General features: G+C 36.8%; 1 protein-coding gene across 5 annotated transcripts in view; it reads left to right on the top strand.

The window, feature by feature from the left end:
- The window catches only part of itpr1b (inositol 1,4,5-trisphosphate receptor, type 1b), a 140,791-nt gene that overhangs the window by 49,585 nt on the left and 67,638 nt on the right, over positions 1 to 23,568 (top strand). Inside the window, exons 20-43 of one of the 5 annotated variants that reach the window (XM_077203976.1) lie at positions 1,031 to 1,203; positions 1,598 to 1,717; positions 2,478 to 2,663; positions 2,825 to 3,076; positions 3,181 to 3,322; positions 3,413 to 3,566; positions 3,743 to 3,933; positions 5,224 to 5,356; positions 5,433 to 5,484; positions 5,566 to 5,731; positions 5,817 to 5,993; positions 6,461 to 6,526; positions 7,867 to 8,004; positions 8,697 to 8,822; positions 10,390 to 10,590; positions 10,676 to 10,927; positions 12,754 to 12,879; positions 13,149 to 13,277; positions 13,484 to 13,501; positions 15,969 to 15,995; positions 18,318 to 18,438; positions 18,936 to 19,120; positions 21,710 to 21,858; positions 23,114 to 23,225. In XM_077203976.1, coding sequence (XP_077060091.1) covers positions 1,031 to 1,203; positions 1,598 to 1,717; positions 2,478 to 2,663; positions 2,825 to 3,076; positions 3,181 to 3,322; positions 3,413 to 3,566; positions 3,743 to 3,933; positions 5,224 to 5,356; positions 5,433 to 5,484; positions 5,566 to 5,731; positions 5,817 to 5,993; positions 6,461 to 6,526; positions 7,867 to 8,004; positions 8,697 to 8,822; positions 10,390 to 10,590; positions 10,676 to 10,927; positions 12,754 to 12,879; positions 13,149 to 13,277; positions 13,484 to 13,501; positions 15,969 to 15,995; positions 18,318 to 18,438; positions 18,936 to 19,120; positions 21,710 to 21,858; positions 23,114 to 23,225 — 3,396 coding nt within the window. Of the gene's footprint in view, positions 1 to 1,030; positions 1,204 to 1,597; positions 1,718 to 2,477; positions 2,664 to 2,824; positions 3,077 to 3,180; positions 3,323 to 3,412; positions 3,567 to 3,742; positions 3,934 to 5,223; positions 5,357 to 5,432; positions 5,485 to 5,565; positions 5,732 to 5,816; positions 5,994 to 6,457; positions 6,527 to 7,866; positions 8,005 to 8,696; positions 8,823 to 10,389; positions 10,591 to 10,675; positions 10,928 to 12,753; positions 12,880 to 13,148; positions 13,278 to 13,483; positions 13,502 to 15,968; positions 15,996 to 18,317; positions 18,439 to 18,935; positions 19,121 to 21,709; positions 21,859 to 23,113; positions 23,226 to 23,568 lie in introns of all 5 variants that reach the window. The other 4 variants (XM_077203977.1, XM_077203975.1, XM_077203979.1 and 1 more) reach the window with 4 other exon arrangements.

Here is a 23,568-nt window from a genome sequence, read left to right as displayed (position 1 = left end):
AGCTTTTTTCTCTGTTTTCATTTGTCAGGTAGCACCAATTTAAATATACATAATCATTTTTTTTTACTTTCTACTGTAGGCAGCCAGGTTTTATTGAAAGGCCATTTTGCCAGCAGTGAAGGACGCCTTTAAATTTGGCTTGCCTTCTTTTTTATTTGATCAGATATATTCATGAACTTCAAGATGTTATCTGTTCCTGCAGGCATGATTGTGACTTTATGTGGTTTACAGCTCTCTAATGAATGCTTTTTAAGCTCTTGAACCATTTCTAGAAACTATATGTTATGCTACCTTACCTTAAACTTTTAACTTAAACTTAATGTTTCAGAATTCTGTAATATATAATTTTCAATGGTAATGCAATAACCAATGCAATAAAAAATTTTTTTTTAATGAATTTAGTTTTATTTAACATTGTTTATTTTTTCTATTTGCCAGCGGAAGTTCCCATGTTCACCCACAAATTCACTCTCAAAAAAAAAAAGAAGAAAAAAAAGTCCTTTACTGTATTTCTCAAATATATCCAGATTTTTTACTTTAGAAAGCGATTGAATGCACCGAATAGACATTGTTAACCTCATTTTTTTTCAGTGTTTTTATTAGTTTTTTTAAATACTGTATGTCTATTTAGTTTTTTATTCAGTTTTTGTTTAGTTTATTTAATTTAGTACTTCGAATTTAAATGAAAATGAGAAATGTTGCCTTGGAAACCAGCTTAAAAATATTTTTATTTCAGTTAATGTTTTTTTTTTTCAAGTAATGAGTTTTATGATTTGAGATTCAGTTAATACGTTATCTCTGATTGACAGCTCAAATATTTTGTCATTTAGCTGACACTATTAATCACTTTAAATAACAATCCTTGTGGGGCTTTAAGCTATAGACTACATCGTCCCCTCAAAGTTTTTATGGATTCATCCCTCATCCTCATGTGAATGTGTATTGAAAAACTCCAAAAGAGAATGGGTGACAGGTCTGGTGTATGAAAGAACAGAATGAGTCACTTTGTCCCCTTGTGCCCTCTGTCTAGGAATACATCGCCAAGCAGTTCCGCTTCATGCAGAAACAGATCGGCTACGACGTGTTGGCTGAGGATACGATAACGGCCCTCCTCCACAACAACCGCAAACTCTTGGAGAAGCACATCACGGCAGCAGAAATTGACACATTTGTCAGCCTTGTGAGGAAAAATCGTGAACCAAGGTGGGAGAGAGTGTGCTGCAAAGACAAAAGAGCTTTTCTATCTAAAAGTTTAAGAGCAGCACTTTTTTGTTCTAATATACCATATAGGTAACCAGATAGATGGATAGAAGTCTGCAATGTTTCAATGGGTAACACTGTATTTCTATGGTCCACTTTAGACATTCTACTAATTATAAGAAACTTTGTAACTTCATGTCAATTAACTCTCATTAGTATTAGTAGACGGTCTGCTAACACTTTATTGTGATGCTCACCCAACAGACTATAAGTAACTTTGCAAGCACATGTCAATTTAACACTAACCCTAACCTAACAGTCTACTACAGTCTACCAATACTTTAATGAAAGTGTGTTGATATGTAGTTACAGTTGTAGTTGTGCTTGTTATGTTTAGGTTTCTGGACTACCTGTCCGATCTGTGTGTGTCCATGAACAAGTCCATCCCAGTAACTCAGGAGCTGATCTGCAACGCAGTGCTGAACCCCGCCAATGCTGACATCCTTATAGAGACCAAGTGAGACATTTTTGAAAACTATGAACCACGTAAAAGAGAATGTAACCAAGACTGCATTAAATACAGGTTCACTTGCACTTGCAATATTGCTATGTGTGGTGAATTATTTAGTTATTATCTTTATTTATTATAATGTTAGTTAAAGTCTCTTATGCTCACCAATGCTGCATTTATTTAATCATATTTACAAATATATCTTAAGATGTAATTAATTCCTGTGATGCAAAGCTGAATTTTCAGCACCATATTTCTAACATGCAGTGAAATGTGACACCCAACAAACCTAGCCAGTTCAGATATTTCATGTGTTCTAGCTCAAGCACACCTGGTGCAACTAATGAAGCCCTTAGTTTTACAGATTTGTGCAGTTGTGAGGGATTCTATTCAGGGGATTGAATAGTTTTGAGACTGCAGAAGTCATTAAAAGTTGCATTTTTAGTTAAGGTGTTGGGTCACACTTGATAAGTACTAAGCAATGGTTTGAAAATGCTGCACAGGATACTTCGATTTGCAAGTGACCTACTTTAAATCAATTAAACGCAATGATGAACATGATCTGTGTCTTTCTGTATGGCTAAGGACATGTAATAGGTTCCACATGATAAAAAAAATGTGTTTCAAAGAAAAAAACATCATGAAAATTATGTATATGTGACACTTTGTACATGTACGAAATGTTCCAAATTATTTGACATTCTAGGTCATAATTATGAGTTGTTTGTTGCTAGGTCCATTTAAAAGTCTTTATTTCTCTCCTCAGGCTGGTACTGTCTCGGTTTGAGGTCGAGTCTGGAGAGGGTCCCGTGGAGTCAGAGGAGGATGAGGAGGAGGTGTGGTTGTTTTGGAAGGACAGCGGGAAGGAGATCAAGAGTAAGAGCGTCAGAGAGCTGGCACAGGATGCCAAAGAAGGACAGAAAGATGACCAGGAGGTCATTAGCTACTACAGGTCAGCCAAGAGGAAATAAACTAAGGGTCAATGTTAATCAGGACAAAACCCAAAAACTGACATTATTGATTCAATGTTTTCAAGTACAAAAAATGGTATAAAACCATATCCAAACATCAGTTCTCTTAGTAACTTACTCTCCTGGTTCATTTCTTCCTCAGATACCAGCTGAACCTGTTTGCACGGATGTGTTTGGACCGCCAGTACTTGGCCATTGAGAAGATATCAGGCCAGCTGGATGTGGACCTGATCCTGCGCTGCATGTCGGATGAAGACCTGCCCTATGACCTTCGTGCCTCCTTCTGCCGACTGATGCTTCACATGCATGTGGACCGTGACCCGCAGGAACAGGTCATGCCTGTGAAATATGCCAGGCTGTGGTCAGAGATCCCGTCCAAAATTGCTATCGATGAGTATGTTGTGCAACGTTGTACACACACTTTCATTGTTAGGTTTCTGTTATTGTTTTTGTCTACCAGACAAAAATGCTTTATTTAATGTTGTCTTTTTGTTTTAGTTATGATAATGATGGAACCAGTAGAGATGAGATAAAGGAACGCTTTGCGCTCACGATGGATTTTGTGGAGAACTACCTCAGAGATGTGGTCTGTCAAAACATTCCTTTCTCTGATAAAGAGAAAAACAAACTCACTTTTGAGGTAAGTCAGCCAACCAACATGTGCAAGCGTTAGAAACGTGGGTCATTTTGGATGTAGCTAACTCTTCTGTGTCTTTTTGTTTTTACTAAGGTTGTGAATTTAGCGAGAAACCTCATTTACTTTGGCTTTTACAACTTCAGCGACTTGTTGCGTTTGACCAAGATCCTGTTGGCCATTTTGGACTGCGTTCACCTCAGCACTATCTATCCTATCAACAAAATGGAAAAAGGAGACGAGTCCAAAAGTAAATCTCGATTTATGATCTTGTTCTCATATTATAAGAGTTTGATTCTATAGATCAGAAAGCTCAACATCCTTTGGTTCTGCTACTGATATTCAAACAATCACCAAGACATCAAATGTATAAGGACACATGTTTAATCAGAAGTTTTAACACTTTGTTGGTTATGTTATTCTCAGGTAGCAATGTAATGAAATCCATCCATGGCGTTGGGGAGCTGATGACCCAGGTGGTCCTAAGAGGGGGTGGATTCTTACCCATAACCCCCACAACACCCCCCGATGGTGATGTGGTTAAGACCCAGACAGAACCAGAGAAAGAAGACATTTTGGTGATGGACACCAAACTAAAGATCATAGAGATACTTCAGGTAATTAAAAACACATGATTAAAAGGGCTATATGTAGAATTCAGAAACCCTTGTTATTAGCGACACCGGTGGCCGTTAAGTGAACTGCAGCTGACAATTTATTGCTCATGCTCGCACTCGTGCACACATGTAACGTAGAGACTGAGCGTGATTCAAGGCCCGGATATACTCACGGCGGAGTTCTTTTTTTGCTCATAAGTAAAAATGTAGAAAAACCTTTGCCGCGATATACTGTTAACAAACATCCAGGCGCCATCCACGCTGCTGAAAGTTTAGATGAATATGTAAATATGTGCTGCGTGCTTTCCCCTCAATAACAAAATAAACACAGAGTAAAATTGAAAGCTGTAAGAAAGCAGCTGTTAAGAAAGTATCTGTTTATAGCAATGTGGATATGTTTGCACAAGCTCTGCAATTCACCGGCGTCGACTGATGAGGTAATTAAAATTACACTGTTATTACGATTTGATTGTAAAGTATATTTGAGACTAAAGACTGTATATATCGGGATATGTGAGACTACAGTTTGTATTAAAACATTTTCTTTACATGACACATTGACATTACAGTACAGAATAGCTCTTTCGCCATTATTCTGAACATTGTATAAACATTAGTTTCATGTGTCATTCAATGGAAGAGAGGCTCTCTTTTTGTTTTTCCCAGGCAAAAATGTCCTGAGTCATTCACATAAAAATCAGTCTTCAGGCTTTCATTGACAACCTTGGAAGTTGAGGAAGGTCTCGATTTTTTTAAAGTTTTTGTACAAGCTGTTCATACATTGGCAACAAAAAATGAATATATGAATTAAATACATAAAAATTCTTAAATATAGCCCCATTAAATATGGAAAATGAAAATAGAAATGAATGGGGGGAAAAACATTTAAATAATAATTGATTGAGCTCATAAATATAGTTTAGCTTTGTTTTGTTGTGTTTTATTTTGTGTTTTGATTTTTCTTTATTTTATATGCAACATTTTTAAGCTTAAAATATGCTATATTTTTATAAATATATATATACATTTTTTTTCATTTTTTTTAAATTAATTTTATTTTGCAGCGTTTTTGCTTAAAATATATTAATATTATTATACGTATTATTAAATATAAGTATTATTTTTTATTTAGTTTTATTTTATTGTTATTTTATTTTAGCCTTTTGAAAATATACAATATATCCAGTATATCTAATCTGAGGAACCACTTAGCTTCACAATAGTTACTGCAAGCAAAATTAGAGAACAAATCTGCTTAAAATACAGAACCTTGCGTTTTTTGTTGTTCAGTTTATTCTGAATGTACGACTGGACTACAGGATCTCCTGCTTGTTGTGCATCTTCAAACGAGAGTTTGATGAGAGCAACATGCAAACGGATGCAATGCCAGCGGCAAATGCAGACGGGCTCAACAGTATCCCAGGTACACAGTATTCCTTAATCATTAACACCTGTGAGTTATTTTAAAGATTATGAGAGTGTTTCTGTTTGTCTCACAGCTCTAGACTTTGAGAACATTGAAGAGCAAGCAGAAGGAATATTTGGTGGAAGGTAAGGATTCGTTTCTTGAACGAGGAGCTGCAAAAGTCGTTGTAAGAGTACGCAAGTATGAAACTATTTTTCTGAACTCAGCGAGGAGAACACACCTCTGGATCTTGATGATCATGGTGGCAGGACGTTTTTGAGGGTTCTGCTGCACCTTACCATGCATGACTATCCACCGCTTGTGTCTGGAGCACTACATTTGCTCTTCAGGCACTTCAGCCAGAGACAAGAAGTCCTCATGGCTTTCAAACAGGTATTTAACACAATTATACAAGTTAATAGTTTTGTAAGTACATTTTTCATGCAAATTCATGCAGTGCTTATTTTTTTCCCTGTAGGTTCAGCTTCTAGTGACCAGTCAGGATGTAGACAACTACAAGCAGATCAAATCAGACCTTGACCAGCTGCGATCTAATGTGGAAAAGTCTGAGCTCTGGGTGTACAAGCGACAGGGTGATGATGGCATGGATGCAGGGGACGGACTCCCAGCAGAGTCTGACCACAAAAAGAAGGTGGTAACATTTATTATTTAAGGCAGAAGTCTGTTGTAGTCGAAGGACCCCTTGGTGTATATTGCCACATTAATGTAGACACCCATTCATAAAAAGTGGGCTCGGTAAAAAAAAAAAAGTCAAATTCGTAATGTTTCTGAAAGAAGTCTCTAATGCTCACCAAGGCTGCATTTATTTGATCAAAAATTAAGTAAATATGGTAATATTGTGAAATAGTAATTTTCAGCATCGTTGCTCCAGTCTTCAGTTTCTCATGATCTTTTAGAAATCATTCTAATTGGCTGATATATATATATATATATATATATATAAACCTTATATATTTCTTAAACCTGATCTTGTTATTGCCATTTAATTTTTTTACCCTAAGGCCAACTTCTTTACATATTGACCCTTATTATTTGAATAGAATGAAACATTCACACTTGCTTCATTTAGCCTTTGTATGTTTGCTGCTCTTTATGCTGAAGGACTCTGGTTCGGACAAAAAAAAGACAGACGGAAGTGGCAGTGACAATTACAAGGACGTGAAGGAGGTAAAGTGTTGTTCACGTGCTCATGTACAGTAAGCTTTATAATCAGGGGTTAAAGTGGGCCGGAACGGTCCGGAACTACGTTCCGGCACCTCAGATAAATTATTAAATAAATAGATTCATTAATCTCAACGAATCTCGCTGGTCCCGAGATGGACCGACTGGCTGACCAACCTCCCTTCCTCCCCGCTGAACGCGAGTGATTATAGATGCGTGAAATGCACTCACGGTGGTTGAGCGCAGTAAAGTTAGTTTAATGTTCGATATTTCGCCTGACATTGTTTTCCCTTGCCACTGTTCTATAGGGTCGGCAGTCTTGCAAAGATATCAATAGCAGGATTAGTTTTAATATTATGTAACCATTATCAACATTAAATATTCATTCAAAATCAACGTGCATTAATGCTGCGTATACCTGAGAATGCTTTGACGCTTTTCCACAACGTATGATGCCTAAGGGAACGTCTGCCAATTCCACTAACTGCGTTAAACATAGCCTATAATTTGTATTATTTAAAATTACTTTTCAAATTCCAAAGCTTGTAGAAGGTTCCTATTGGCAATGCTGATCTGGTAGCCTTGAGTAAATTAACTTATCTAAGATAATGATTCATAAAACTCATCAGTTGAGCCTATGTTTACTTTCTTCACTGACACAGACGAAAATGAAAAGACTATCAGTCAAAGTTCAGCTTTAGGAGGGGAAGAAATACGGCAGGAAAAGGAGACTGAGAGAAAAAGAAAGATTAAGATGAGAGAGCAGGTATTGACAAATATTTTTTGGACATTTTTTGGCCTTCAAAAGTCTTAAATTGCACATATGTAGGTCAGAGAAATCAAAAATTTCTCCTGGGAGAATATGCCCCCGAACCCCCCTAACTACCTCACATTTAAATGCACATGGCTGTGGGGGGTGGGGGGTAATGTGGGCTGATGTGGCTACAATCCCAGGGCTCAATTTTTGGCCCAGTGTTCAGCAATTTTAACATAGTATCGTCATCATATCAGTGTTGATGGACAAAAATAAAACCATTAAAATATCAAGTAAATAAGTATTGTGATACTTGGTGCCACATTGACAATTTGAGGGTTCCCCCACCTACCAAATCCCACTTTAACCACTGTTTATAATGTAGCAGTCTGTTGATGTAGCCAACCACTATAAACACTGGCAAAGCTAATTATGTAGCCTCCTTAACTAAAGTAGATCCAATTAACCAGTGCTGGAGGAATTAGCACCATATGTAACAGCTTTTGCAGTTTGAGTTACTTTGATTAAAAAGTGTTCGTTCACTTCATTTTCTCCTCTTCAGCTCATCATCTCTCCGTCTTTCTCTCTCTAGATTCTCCTGCGTCTTAGCAAGCTGTGTGTGCAGGAAGGACCATCTGGGAAGAAGAGTAAGAAACAGCAGCAGAGGCTGTTGAGGAACATGGGAGCTCATTCAGTGGTGCTCGAGCTGCTGCAGATCCCTTATGAGAAGGTGCAGTATATGAGTGTGTTCTAGTGTACTCGAGTGTGGCACTCACAGAATGGTTTTCATGACATTTGGTTCTGTTAATGCATCTCAAATGTGCATTCTTCAGCCGATGCGGATGGAAAACCATACTGAAAGCCATTCCACTGCACTGCCACTGAATCTACAGCACGATACATACTCTTCAGAGTGATCTGTTTCCTGACCCTTATGAGCTGCTTTTATTTTTTAGTGAATCAAAAACATGCAATGCAACCAGTGTCTTTCGATTCATGAATGAATGACTCTTAAAATTCTGAATCTTTCGACTGAGTCAAAAGCATGCAGTTTCCTTGAAAGGGAATTTGAACAGAAACATGCAACACATCTAGTTTAGTCCATTCCTTGAATGAACGACTCCTATATGAGCCTTTTCGTTTTAGTGAATAAAAAAACACGTATGAATCAGTCAGAGCAGTTATTATCTGAAATTAACTGAAATGAATCTGACTCACTAATGGAATGACAAGTTATTACTTTATTAATTATTGTGAAGGCATTCTATTCTAGTCATGTTTTATTTAATTACAATAAAAAAAGTCTCTTATTTACTTAAAAATGCTAAAAAGATAAAACATTTACCTACTTAAAAAAAAGGAACAAGAAAAGAAAATGTAAAAAAAATAAAAATAAAATAAAAAAGATGTTCATTTTTGCAGGGCGAGGACGTCCGAATGCAAGAGATCATGAAACTGGCTCACGAGTTTCTTCAGAACTTCTGCGCAGGAAACCAGCAGAACCAGGCCCTGCTCCACAAACACATCAACCTGTTCCTCAATCCGGGGGTGAGCTCTTCATCTCAGACTCAGACACACATCAGGGAAGCTATTGTGCTTCATCACTCTGGATGAGTGTTGGCTGGGGGCTGGTTCTCAGTTTCCATATTGCTACATCTCAAACAAATTTTGAGCAACATGATGATGATTCATAGTTCATCATGACTAATTATGGTCATATTTGTGCTGGATTTGAATGTTATGATGTGTTAATTACACTTTGGGTGTTGTTAGGCTCATGAAATGAAAATGTCAGACTAAACACTACTTTTTTGTAATGCTTGATGTCAAACTCCTTATTGTGAATTGGTTTTCTTTACATTTTGTTCACACAGTGGGGTTTTTTTGGTGCCATTTTTAACTGCAAAATTAGTAATTGGACAGAGGTTTGTCAACTTGAATAGCAGATTTGATAAATAAAAACCATTACAGTGAAGTATATATTTTAAATATGAGCCAAAACATTACACTGATGGCACCTCAGTTATTTCCTGCCGGGATTGAGAATCAAACCAGCAACCTTCGGGTCTCACAGTTGCTCAATTGGATTGAAATCTGGGGAATTTGGAGGCCAGGGCAACCCCTTTAATTCATCATGATATTCCTCAAACCATTCCTGAACAATCTGTGCCGTGTGGCAGGGTGCTTTATCCTGCTGAAAAAGGCCTCTTCCACCAGGGAACATCATTGTCATGAAGGGGTGTACCTGTTTTGCAACAATGTTTAAGTTGGTGGCACGTCTCAAATTATGTCCACATGAATGGCTGTATCCAGGGTTTCCCAGCAGAACATTGCATAGAGCACCACACTCCCTTCACTGGCTTGCCATCGTCCCACAGTGCATCCTGATGCCATCACTTTCCCAGGTTAACAGTGCGCACGTACACAGGCATCCAAATGAGGTAAAAGAAAACCAGACTGCTCCACGGTTGCGTGCCCATTGTAGGTGCTTTGGACGATAGACAGGGGTCGTCATAGGCACTCTGATTGGATACACAGCCCAATACACAGCAGTGCGATGCACTGTGTGTTGATACATTCTTCCCATATCTTCAATAAAATTTGATGTTGTCTTCTGTTGCCTCGGGCCAGACGTGACAGCCTTCATTGTCATAGTGGGCGGCCAACACCCTGTCGGAACACTGTTTGTAAATTCTCACCACTGCTGACCAGGAGCGATACACAAGAGATACTCTGACCCAGTCATCTTTGCATAACAATTTGGCCCTAGTCAGAATCGCTTAGATCTTTATTCCTGCCCATTTCTCCTGCATCCCACCCTTTGATGTTTGTTTACCATATACCCAGACCTTAATATGTGGCCATGTTTGAAAATGATCAACAATATGCGCTTTACCTGTTACTGGTCATAATGTCATAAAGTCAGTTTGTCCTGTGCAAATTGAAAACCACAATCTTTGAAAATGGGGTGTTTCAGCACCACACACATGACTTTTTTTGCTCAATTCGAATGAAAGTCCCTTTTTCTGGGGTTCTTGAACAAGCAGGATGTCTCCACAGTGTTTGTTTTTAAATTGTTATTTGATCTGCATATATCTGATTTTACCTTCTGTAGATCCTGGAGGCCGTCACGATGCAGCACATATTCATGAACAACTTTCAGCTGTGCAGTGAGATGAATGAGCGGGTCGTGCAGCACTTCGTCCACTGCATAGAGTCCCACGGCAGGCACGTGCAGTACTTGAAGTTCCTGCAGACCATCGTCAAGGCAGAGAACAAGTTCATCAAGAAATGCCAGGATATTGTAATGGCCGAGGTGTGTGGCGGATATGATGAAATTATTTCAGTTTTGCTAATTATTCATGTGATTTAATGTTAAATCTCTCTCTTTTTTCCTGCAGTTGGTGAACTCTGGGGAGGATGTCTTGGTATTTTATAATGACCGGGCCTCCTTCCAGACTCTGGTCCAGATGATGCGTTCAGAGCGTGAACGAATGGATGAAAATAGCCCGCTCATGTACCACATCCACCTGGTGGAGCTGCTGGCCGTCTGCACAGAGGGCAAAAACGTCTACACCGAGATCAAGTGCAACTCCTTGCTGCCGTTGGATGATATCGTCCGTGTGGTCACGCACAAAGACTGCATCCCTGAGGTTGGTGGTCTACAGCTTAATGCCACATTGTTTGAATGTTGTTCCTCAACATTTTATTATGTTCACATTTGTTTACCTTCCCCTAAATGGCACATAAAAACAAATCAAACCGTGAACGGTCGCTTTACATGTTGGTCAGATGGACTCTTCTTGTCTAAGTGGGTGATTATTGGCAGAATAAGCTGCAGTTACCCCTTTTCCACCAAAGCATTTTGAGCCAGTTCGGAGCCGGTGCCTGCGCGCGAACCAGTTCTTTGTGTTTCGACAGCCAAAGAACCGGTTCTCGGCCAGGAAAACTGGTTCCAAAGCGGCACCAACTCTTTGCTGGACTAGAACCGTTCTTTTACCACGTCATGCTTACGTCGGGGGCTGGGGGCGGGTTTAGATGTGTTCTAAACATCTTTTCTAACCATAATATAGGATCGCAAAGCCAGGAGAAACATTTGCAGAAACACGATGTAGTCCGCCATTGTAATTCTTATGCTTGAAGTTGGCGCAAGCGTTTCTAGTTAAAAAAAAAAAAAAAATTATTGAAAACATTATGTAAGCAAAGAAGAAAACAGTCACAATATAGAACAAATAAATGGAAAGAAAAAAAAAGACACAAGACAGGGGTTTATAACTAATCAGAAAAGATTACATATCAAAGGAAAAGATTAAAAGACTTACATATTTCAATTGTTTTTAAAGCCTTCTTGGTACATGAGTTAGAGATAATCCCAAGTAATGTTGTACATGCAAGCGTTTCTAGCTAAGACGTATGGGACATACACAGTGACGTAACGACGTCGGTCGCTGGGCGCTCTAGTATGTGGAAAAACAAACAGGTTCTGAGAAGGTTCGCAAGTTGAACCAACTCCGAACCCACTTTGAACCAGCACCAGTTCCGAACCAGTTCTTTTTTTGTGGAAAAGGGGTAAGTGAGTACCAGACAAGTCCAAAGTTTGGTCTAAACAAGACAAGATTGGCACTGGCCGAGTATTCAAAGTCCAACACAGTAATCAAAAGCTGTTTTTAAACTATTTTACCAACACAAACTGGGAGATATATTGAGTTAATCAACCACAGGTAATGTTGTGATTCCAGAAGTTAAAAGAAGTTTAAACATATAATTGTGTCACACACATATAAAACATTGTTTTTAGCATTTCGATTCAGTCAGAATATTTTAATACATAAAACAAATTAATTTGTTTTAATTTTTATTTATTTAATGCATGAAACAGATGTGCTTGATTCTCATGAATTTTTTGTTAATGTCCCTAAAAATGGTCTTTATTAGGGGTGAAATGGACATCAAATATGAACCAGACAGTCATTTCTCAGAAAATGCATTAACCAAAAACTACTCAGGAAGTGAAAGCATGATTTAATTTGGTACAGTTCTTTTTTTTAATCCTTTTTTTTATTCTAAGTAATTCATAAAATATATTTCCGGAGAAATGCAAACTATATATTCAAGTTAACATAAATGCATACATAAACATATTAGTGATTTGTGATTGCCACTGATTTGAAAAAAAGAAATCACATATTTTTGTAAACTTTTTATATTAACGCTACCATTCAAAAGTTTGGAATCTGTATGTTTTTTTTTCTTTTCTAAGTGTCTTATGCTCACCACAAATTCATTTTAAGTCATTCGGTGGCCCCTTTTGAAGTTTTCTAAGTTTGCTATGGCCCCATAGTGGACTCCGGAACCCTGCCTTAAAACCACTGGCCTGAATGATCTCATTTCTCCAGGTCAAGCAACCCCAGAATGTGACTTGCTTTGATATAATTTGTTGCAAAATGAAGTTGCGTGTATGCTCTTTGTCTTTTCTTAGGTAAAAATTGCATATATAAACTTCCTGAACCACTGCTACGTGGACACAGAGGTCGAAATGAAGGAGATCTACACCAGCAACCACATGTGGAAGCTCTTTGAGAACTTTCTGGTCGACATATGCAGGGTAATGGAAGCTGTTTTGGGGATTTTTCTCAACCCCAATGAATCTTTTTGGTGTAAAGTACAAAAAAGTACCAATCTCTTGCTAGCTAGTGTTCCACTACCATTGTTTAATGGTCTGTGTGCTTTTTTTAAATAGGAGTGATTCATTATTTGTTGTATGACCCCTTTTTTGGTGAATGATGGTTGAATCAGTGTATGTTCTGACTGCTTACTGAAGCAAATGACTCAAGCCCAGAATAATTCTGTCTTATTCTTTATGTTTTGCTACAGGTCTGCAACAATACAAGCGACCGCAAACATGCTGACACCACGTTAGAAAGCTACGTGACTGAAACCGTAATGAGTATTGTGACGACATTTTTCAGCTCGCCTTTCTCCGACCAGAGCACTAGTTTACAGGTAATGACCCCAATACAACAATATATACTCCTCATATGTGCAAATGTTTAGTATATGATGCTTCTAGTTTCAGTTCAATTTTGGTTTACCACCATTTGCATCTTATCTACAGAGGTTTGATTTTTTCTATATACTGTTATCTTTCTTAAATGGAAAATAACCCCTCCTGATATTATCTTACCCCTCTTCACTCCTTCCTGGCTTAGGTCGCACGTCATATGTATGTGAGTATCTGTAAAGCCCCTCCTTTAATCTAGCCCTAACCCGCCGGTCCCCTTTGAGCCATGGGATTTGTCGAAATTCATACGGTTTCGTCACATTCGTGGGTTTCTAAAGAATCTGCCTTACCACTGGCGACTGCCCCACTGGCTAGAGCTTTCCAAGAACTCTCTTCTCTCATGGTCTTGCACATCAGCACACGCAGACTTCCCACATCTCCATTTCACAACGTGAGAAACTAGTGCCGATCTTGCCTGCAGACACATGTTTGGGCGCTAGTGGCAGTAGAGGCTGATGGTTTAATTACGTTTTTCCTGGAAAACCTGATTTATTTCCAGTTGAGGTAGTATTAATAATACAGTGCCGCACAATTCATACTTTGCAGTCACGTGACTGCCATGGATACCTGGCGGGCAACAAACGCTCACAAAATGGCCAATACTACAATCAATTATATAGTGAGGCTATTTTGTTTCCATAGCACATTAACAAAACGTTTAATGACACTAATAACACTAAAAACAATACAATTACTAAATATTAATAATATCACTAAAATGATACAGGCCTAAAAACAGTCTTTAGTTCACGGACAGCACAACTCTGCCATCTGTGCAAATCAAAAGCAGCTTCAAAAACTTGTTTAAAAAGTTAATGTAGGTCCACAAGAGAAATATTAAGCCAGTAAATTAAGATAGTCGTCGCTATAACCGTTATATCCATCGTCTTCTCTGAGAGAACACAGCGTTAATGCAGCGACAGATGCTGAAAGCTCAGTCCGTTTCTACTTTCACTTTCGGGGAATGAGCGCGTTTACATGCACGTTCTTAACGCGATTATGCTGAATAATAGTGCATCCAAATGCACAACAACTATCTGGCATGTCGTTACACCTCAAAACACCAACTTTTGTATATTAAAACTTGCGACGTCCTGGCAAGATCCTTGATTAGTTTACTGGGTTTCGTTGCTATAGAACGACGTTCTTGCCCGCCAGCCAGTACTTGTGACGTCACGTGCAAAGTATGAATTGACCGTCTTTCCAGGTAGCACGTCTGACTTTTCAGTAGTAATGAAATCATCCATGTGCACTGATAAAATGACTATATTTGTTGGTACTGGACCGACCAGGGATATTATTTGTAACTAAATAACATAACTAATAATACAAATATAACTGAAATAAAAATGTGTAATACCTGTATAGACATTTCATAAAATGGCTCAGTTTCTAAAACTGTAAAATCAAAAAATGAAAATGAAAAATATAAAAATAAAAACTAATTCAAAATATTAATAAAAACTTTAATAGTATCTGAAAAATAACATTGTACCGTGCCATTATTTTCAAAGCAGTCTTTCTTGGTTTTAGACAATGTGGTGAAGCCAATTCTCTAGTTGTTTACCGAACAATTGAGAATAATGTAATGATGTGACAAATTATCTCTGCCTTTATGAATGATATTTTGACCTGTAAACAAACAGTAAAATCAACAGTAAAGACTTCTTTTTAGTTACAAGCTCAAGAGCTTGTAACTAAAAAGCTTGTAACTAAAAAGTAGTCTTTGCTGTTGATTTTACTGTTTATTTACAGGTCAAGTCTTGCATAAAGACATTTTGTGACATTTACATTATTCTCAATTTTATGGTAAATAAAAATACTACTATGATGTATAAATGCTATTTAAATTACAGAATATATAATTTATTTTGACATTACATTAATACAATAATGAGTAACAAGAAATGGGGTGGGAATGTGTTGATTCTCATGCATTTTTAATATTAGATGTGGTTGATTTAAAAGTATCGTATTTTTAGATATAGTAAATAAATATATTTTATATTTACACTTTATACTACCATCAAAACTTTCAGAAAGATTTCGGTAAGATTTTTTTATTTTGTATTTTTATTTTAAAGAAGCCTCTTATGCTCACCAAGGCAGTAAAAACTGAATTATTATTATTGTTTAAAGTACTTGTTTTCTATTTTCATATATTTTCAAATGCTATTTATTCCTGAATTTTCTGCATCATTACACCAGTCTTCAGTGTCACATGATCCTTCAAAAATCATTCTAACATGCTGATTTGATGCTCAAGGAACATTTCTTATTATAATCAATGCTGGAAACCGTTGTGCTGCTTCATATTTTTGTGAGCTGTGATACATATCTCCCCCAGGATTATCAAATGAATTGAAGTTTAAAAGAGCAGCATTTATTTGAAATATGAATCTTTTGTAACATTATAAATGTCAGGGTTAGTTTGACCAATCCATATCCTGACAGTTTTTATATATATATATATATATATATATATTACTTTATTCTGCAGTAGTCTAAAGCAGGAAGTACATCCTAATACCATGTCATGCGTTAGACCCTAAACCCCATTCAATCTTTCCTGGAAGTGTTTCTTCATAACAGCTTCCATCTCTGATCTCTTCCATCTCTCTTTGTTGTGGCAGGCCTCCATTTTAGGCAAAATAACTGAGGTACCACTTTGTAATGACTTCACAGTGGTTGCATATGGAATGTGGTGACGTAGTTTTGGTTAGTCTCTTGTCTTGAAGTCCTTTTTGAGTGGAAACTAGATCACACTGACGTGGTGTTTTTTTTGTTTTTTTTTTATTCACAATTAACGGGCATACTACTAGTTGTCTAGAAAGCGTTTGTACCAGTTTTACAAATGAAGCGTGGTAAACTTGTCATCCTTCCTCTTAGCTTTACCCCTTTTTACTTGTGAGTGGTGTTGGGTTCTCACACGTTGTGTTGGTGGTAAGACGTGTTAGTAAATTGTTTCTGTCACTAGAGGTGTTAATGCATCATAAATTGTTAACCTTTCAACCTTTATATAACATTTTTAGAAATATGCCAAATTGTAGGCATTTTTTGTTTGTTTGTAGATTGTCTTTAAAAATATGCCGGGTACAATGCAAGTTAAGATCTATCGATAGCATCTGTAACATGCTGAGGATGACCACAGAGGCCAGTACCTCAGTGTTTTCACATGTGCAGAAATGCTGCTAACTAAGCTGCTTACTATTTTTTTTCTCTAATTTTTTTTAACTCCTTTTTTGACCGTATACACTACTGTTAAAAAGTTTGGGGTTGGTAAGAATTTTTTTTTTATTTACATTTTCTTTTCTGCTCACCAATGCTGCCTTTTTTAAAATCCAAAAATGCAGTAAAACAGTGATATTGTGATATATTATAACTATATAAAATGACTGTTTTCTATTTAAATACATACAAAATACAAAACATTTATTTTATTCTTGTGATGCAGCTGAATTTTCAGCCTCATTACTCCAGTCTTCAGTCACATGATCCTTCAAAAATCATTCTAATATGATTTCTGAGTTGGTGCTCGAGTAAAATTACTGATTATTATAAATGTTGAAAACAGTTGTGCTGCTTAATATTTTTTGTTGAAACTGTGATAATTTTTTTTTTCAAAATTATTTGAAGAAAAAAAAAGTAAAAATGAACAGCATTTATTTGAAATAGGAGTCTTTTGTAAAATTATGAATGTCTTTATCATCACTTGCTCAGTTTGAAGCGTCTTTGCGGAATAAAAGTATTAAAGGTAGGGTAGGCAATTGTTTTATAAACACTTTTTTGTCATACTGGTTGAAACTCTCCACATCCTAATAACAAATATATATATATATATATATATATATATATATATATATATATATATATATATATATATATATATATATATATATTTATTTTTTTATATATATATATTTTTTACAGTATCTTCTGTGGAAGTCTCACGACCAAAAATGTTTCGTCCAATCATTGAATTGAGTCCGGATGTTATGATATTATGTCTGTCAACATATGTATTTCCATACCTCCTTGTTTACGCGCACCTGCTCACGCAGACATCACACATCATCAGCGCGTTCTATAAGGCTATGTAAAGTTGTAGACAGTCACTGAACACCATAAAAACAAACAGCAGCCGCTTTTTACAGTTCCTCCTGAACCAAAACAATGAGCGTAAGCTGCATTCACGTCATGTCGTAACCATAATTACAAGATGACAACCCCCGACGTTCTACATGGAGCTGTTCACTGACTCGGACTCTGATTTTTGCGTTTTTGTGTCAACACTATAAACGCAGAAATGAACTTGCAGCAGTCAGGCAGTACAAGTAAGAGCTCTGTAAGCTGTTTATGTTCACTTTTATTGTAATATCACGCTGTGAGACATAAGGTAATTTAATGCCATTTTAAAAGCTAGCTCGCTATTGCTAGCTTTTCTGAAATTGCCTACCCTACCTTTAATTTCTTTGAATGGTAGTGGATATCTGGAAACCAGTTATCAGAAATGGGCTGTTTACATGCAGCAAACGGTAGTCACAGGAATTATGTTGGTAACATTTAACCAAAAGTTCATTAACTCAATAACTACATATCTTTTATGTAATAATTCCATGTACAGTACGTTCTTTAACCAACATATGAGCTTCACATTTTTGCTTTAAAACCCTCTAGAATTCCTTGATCCATTGACATTTGAGTCAAAATTATTGTCCAATGCTGTCGATAGAGCTTTTGTATTGAACCTGGAGCATTCATATAAATGGACCACTTTTCTGTTTTATTTCAACATATTAAGAACAAAAACGTTTCTGTAGATATGTTTTGTTCACTTTAAAACCTGAACATCCATCAGAGAAGTTTCCTCTCTCAAGTTCACCATTATTAATAATTTGTTATTTATTTTCCCCAGTCATTTTACAATCTCTCTTTCTTCTTTCTCCTTTCCTCTCGTGTTTCGTTTTCTTTTTCTTCTCCAGACCCGCCAGCCTGTATTTGTGCAGCTCCTGCAGGGGGTCTTCAGAGTTTACCACTGTAACTGGCTGGTTCCTGCTCAGAAAGCCTCAGTGGAGAGCTGCATTAAGGTTCTGTCTGATGTGGGTAAGTATTTGACCATGACCATTCCAATTTCCCATAAATTCACACATGGAGTGAGCCTCATACAGCTCTAAAGGATAACATCATTCCCATCTATTTTTACATTTCTCCTCTGTTGTGTTTCAAATAAAAACCAGTCACACTCTGCGGCGTCTTTTTTTATAAACCAAATAATAATAAATCCAAGAAATAAAAATATACAATCTACTCCACTTTACTGGAAAAAATTAAAAAAAAAAAATTTCAGCCAAGAGGTCAACCCATGGCTTATCGATCTCTTATTGGTCACACGTCTTTACATGATACGAATTCGCAGGTCAGAGTTCACCAAACTTGAACTTTGGAATACACCGAAATGCGTTTCCAGACTTTAGCATTCATATGCGTACGAATGGTAGTCAATGGAACAAAAGGTGTAGTGTGACTGCCCGTTAAGGAAATGATTTTATCATTCATGAAGTGTGCATGTAATAGTTGTATTTTTCAACTGTCTCATATAGCCAAGAGCAGAGCGATCGCCATCCCGGTGGATTTGGACAGCCAGGTGAACAACCTGTTTGTGAAGTCCAACAATGTGGTACAGAAGACCATCCTCAATTGGAGGATGTCCGCTCGCAACGCATCCAGAAGGGACTCGACGCTCACGACTTCCAAAGATTACAGGAACATCATCGAGAGGCTGCAGGTGAGGGCGGGATCTCAGACAATGAGGAAGTTGACGTAATATTTTTGTATTAAATATTGCATCAAAATGGCTTTCATTGAGACAAACTTAAAAATAGCATCATTATTGCAAATCATTATTTGGTCATACGCTTGGTTGGTTGGTCAATCAGGCATACAACTACCTCACCTATTATATTCCAGATGCATTGCAAAATGGAATTTGAAGAGGTGGGGAAACGGGAAACTCGTTCCAGGAATTCACGTGCATTGTTATGGGAAAGTTGAGTCAGGATGAGGTGTGGGTCCTGGGAAATTTAGTCTGGTTGTGATAACGTTTGGTTTTTGGCACTGATCCAAGATCCCAGCACATACACATATATAGCATATGAATCATTTTTTGAAACGGGTACCTTGTCAAAAACAAAAACTTGATTTGAAAATGTATGTGCAATTTTATACTGCTTTGTGCTTAAGGGCATAACTAGGTACTTCTTAGAAAGATAATTTAAGAATTTAAAAGTTTATTCTGATATAATTTACAAGAATTACAATACTTTCACACAGTGCACTTTCATACATTATATTTTATATTAGAATTGTATGTTTATATATCCACTCTTTAATTAGCATTTCATTTATTATTAAAAAAATGCAGAATACATGATTCAAAGTGAGTGGACTTATAGTGCAGTTTTTTATTTATGGAATAGTTTATTTTTTATTGTACAGTATTTTTTTTTAAATAGTTTTTTTGACACAGTTTAAAATATAATGGTGATAAACTTAATGCATACCTATAGCCTGGAGACACTACTTTTTATAACAGGTTAAATATATTAACTAAAATTCTGAAATGTATACGAAAATGCTAGCTTTCATTTCCAATTATTTTTGGAAATAAATTACATCAAAAAGTAATTAAACATAATCATTTCAAAATGTGCATATTTGACAATACAGCAGTAATTTGGAAGTGCACGGGTAAGGAAAGGCCAAAAACAACATCCTCATGATAATGACCCATTTCAGCACATATATATAGCAACTTGCTGATAAGTTTCCATTGGTATCAAGAAGTCTTTGCTTAACAGTGGAAGAACAGTTTTTTTCTTTGAAAGGTGCAACATGTGTGAGTGTTGAAATGCTGAAGAAAAGCAGTTTGTCATCAGAAGGTTGTGTTGTGGTTAGAAACATGCATTTCCTCTTGTTTTAAAATACTGCTCTTATACTCCTCTCAGAAGACTGATGAAGGGGATAGAGGTCAGTGGAAGGGTGTCATCCAGGCGGGGGAGGGGGTGGGTGGGGTGGGATGAGTTGCGGTAAACCATGGCTTCATCACGTCTGTCTTCCGGTGCAGCTGTGGAGTGAGTTGGCGAGTATTCAGACACGTTTGCACAGCTCACGTCTGCTATGCGCCTCAGGGCTGCTGGATTCAGCCTCACTGCTCAGAATATGTGTGGCCTGAGTCCAAAAAGGTTTTTTTTTTTTTTTTTTTTACCACACCTGTTAGTGCCATGCAAGAAGATATACAATACATCATTTCTTACAGAGATACACTCATTTAATATATGATGTTGCAAGTGACACAATCACCTGTTTGTAAGACATATGAAAGAAAAAAAAAATATATTTTATAATATTAAGGGCCAGTTTTACTAAACAGGGCAAATTATCGTGGGAGCGCAATTCCAAAATTTTGCCCGTAATTTACTGACGACGTGCAAATGAAAGAACACAGACGCAGCCGGATCATTTCCATAATGACTAACATAATCTACCAAGAGCAGCGCAAATTAGCGTCTGGTTTAAGACATGATTTTTTTGGGCTGTAAATAATAGCGCAAATACCAGTAAATAGACTTGCGTATACCTTAGTAAATCACTAAGGTTCACTAAAATCACTAAATGATTCATATTGATACTCTCCTCCCATAGATGTTGCGTCTGAAAGGGAAACTCCTCCTAAATGCATAATGCAATAAGGTCAGCTGCTAAATAACCCTGTCCATGCCTTTTCAGGGCTAATTTTTGATTGCGTGTCTTTAGAAAATCCTTTTTTTCCTTGCCATAACAGGAATAAATTAGATTTTAAAATATATGAAAATAGAAATCAGTTATTTTAAATTGTAATAATATTTCACAATATTACTGCATTTAAACATATTTTTGATCAAATAAATGCAACCTTGGTGATGCAACCAAAAATATATTTTAAAAAATCGTATCAAACCCAAACTTTTAAATGGTAGTGTATCATATGTAAAATACGGGGGAGGAACCATATCGTTTGAATCCCTTTCAGAACACTCTTTTCAGCAGATGATGAATGATAAACACGTTGACAGCCAATCAGAATCCATCCTGCTTTAAAGAGATCAAGCCTTTAAAGCGGTAGATGACAAAACTGCAAGGAGCACTTATAATAAATAAAACACGTCAGCTGGTTTGGAGACTAATATAGTTATCACTATAGTTACCTTTATCGTCCTTGGTGTGAACGGGCCTTTACACACCCTGTGATCCACTGTATTATATTATACTGTCACTGTCTCAGTGTCTCTTAGTTGCACATGATCAAAATAATTGAATTTGTGACTGTGTTTGTCAGGACATAGTGTCTGCTCTGGAGGATCGTCTGCGGCCCCTGGTTCAAGCTGAGCTCTCGGTGTTGGTGGATGTACTTCACCGTCCAGAGCTGCTCTTCCCGGAGAACACTGACGCCCGGCGGAAGTGCGAGAGCGGAGGCTTCATCTCCAAGTGTGTTTCTTTTCCCATTAAACCATAAAAAACTGCCTTTTTATGTAATGAGCCCGTGATATCTGGTTTATTGGGTGACGTAAAACATACAGGAAGGATGATTTGAAACCTCAATATTTTGTTTCATGATGTTGGAATCACAAATATACACAAAGTTACATGGACCCAGTCTGATTGACTTTACCATGTTGCGAAGATAACATCACAATGCTCTAATAACCATACAAAATACATAGCAGACACAAATATTTGAATAGAAGTCAAATTATTAATACCTTGTTACTACACTGACATAGACACTGACGGCTGAATATTCAGCTTTGCTGTCACAGGTGTAAATTACATAAAAAATGTATTTAAACAGAAAAAAGTTATTTTAAATCACATTTACATTATTACTGATTTTACTGTATTTTTCATCAAATAAATGCAGCCTTGGTGAGCATAAAAGACATAAACATAAAAAATCGTGTGATTTCCTTCTCTAAATTGGGCAAAAACAAGTGATATTAGAGCTAGTGCATTTATAGTCCTATAAGTAAATCTCAAGCCTCTGCGTATGAGAAATAAATCATTGTTTCTTTCACACATGGGCCGCATTATGCAGTCACACAGTAGTGCTTACTGTCCTTCACCTGTTGTCAATGTGTGTCCTCGTGCTGTGAAATACTCCTCTTTCTGCGAGAACTACAAATGGGATTACCTGTGTGTTTGTTTGCATGTGACGGCTCCTGTCGGAGTAATCCTGAGCTGTAGGATTATCTGATTCATGGCATGGAGTTACATTACAATATAATGTCTGCTGGAGCAAAATGACAGTCTATCAACAGCTCAGATCAATTTGGTTTCACTTGATTTTTGCCCCTCAGTTCAAGTCAAAGTTATTTAGTTTGATTAAGGTTGGTGTTGACATTGTGAAGATAGTCATTTAGCAGGTGGTTTTATCTGAAGCAGTTTAAAGAATATGCATTACAAGGAGAATATATATATATTGTTTTAAATAATTTTCATTTTAAGGCCAATATTAAAATAAAATGCATTATTGTAGATGCTAAGTGATAAATGTAATCTTTAGCAGATATCCATTTCTATATTTTACCAGCACAAAATTATTTTTATTTTATTTTATTTTATTTTATTATTAAAGGGTGATATATCATGCATCCCTACAATGAACACATATACAGTAGATCCTGAATCATGCCCTGAGGATGTTATCATTATTAATACAAACTTTGTGTTTTTCCTCTTTCAGACTGATAAAACACACTAAACAGCTTTTAGAGGAAAACGAGGAGCGTTTGTGTATAAAAGTTCTGCAGACGCTTCGAGAAATGATGACTAAAGACCGCGGCTATGGGGATAAGGTAACACACACACACTGTAGTTGCATTAAAAAAATATCCTTCCACTTATACAAACCTTCTTCTACAGAACTATTATACATCTTGATAAAAATTTCAAGAATCCATTGGCGTGTGCTCCTGAATATTTGTCCATGTTACCAATAAAAATCCCCAAACAGGCCTCACAGTACTTCGCACAGTACTGCCAAAAATGTATATAAAGTTCAAAGGCCACATCTGACATGCTGTTTTTACTAGATTATATACATATACTCACACACAAACACACACATGTATCTGTTCATGTCCTTCTAACACTTTATAAAACATGCTGATTTGACTAATGTGGGTTTCATCCAAATAT

Source organism: Siphateles boraxobius, unplaced genomic scaffold, assembly GCF_051911475.1.
Source record: "Siphateles boraxobius isolate OS27281-9 unplaced genomic scaffold, OSU_SipBor_1 5, whole genome shotgun sequence".
Lineage (NCBI taxonomy): Eukaryota > Metazoa > Chordata > Actinopteri > Cypriniformes > Leuciscidae > Siphateles > Siphateles boraxobius.
Note: the sequence above shows the minus strand (reverse complement) of the source record. Positions and strands in the feature narration are given on the sequence as shown.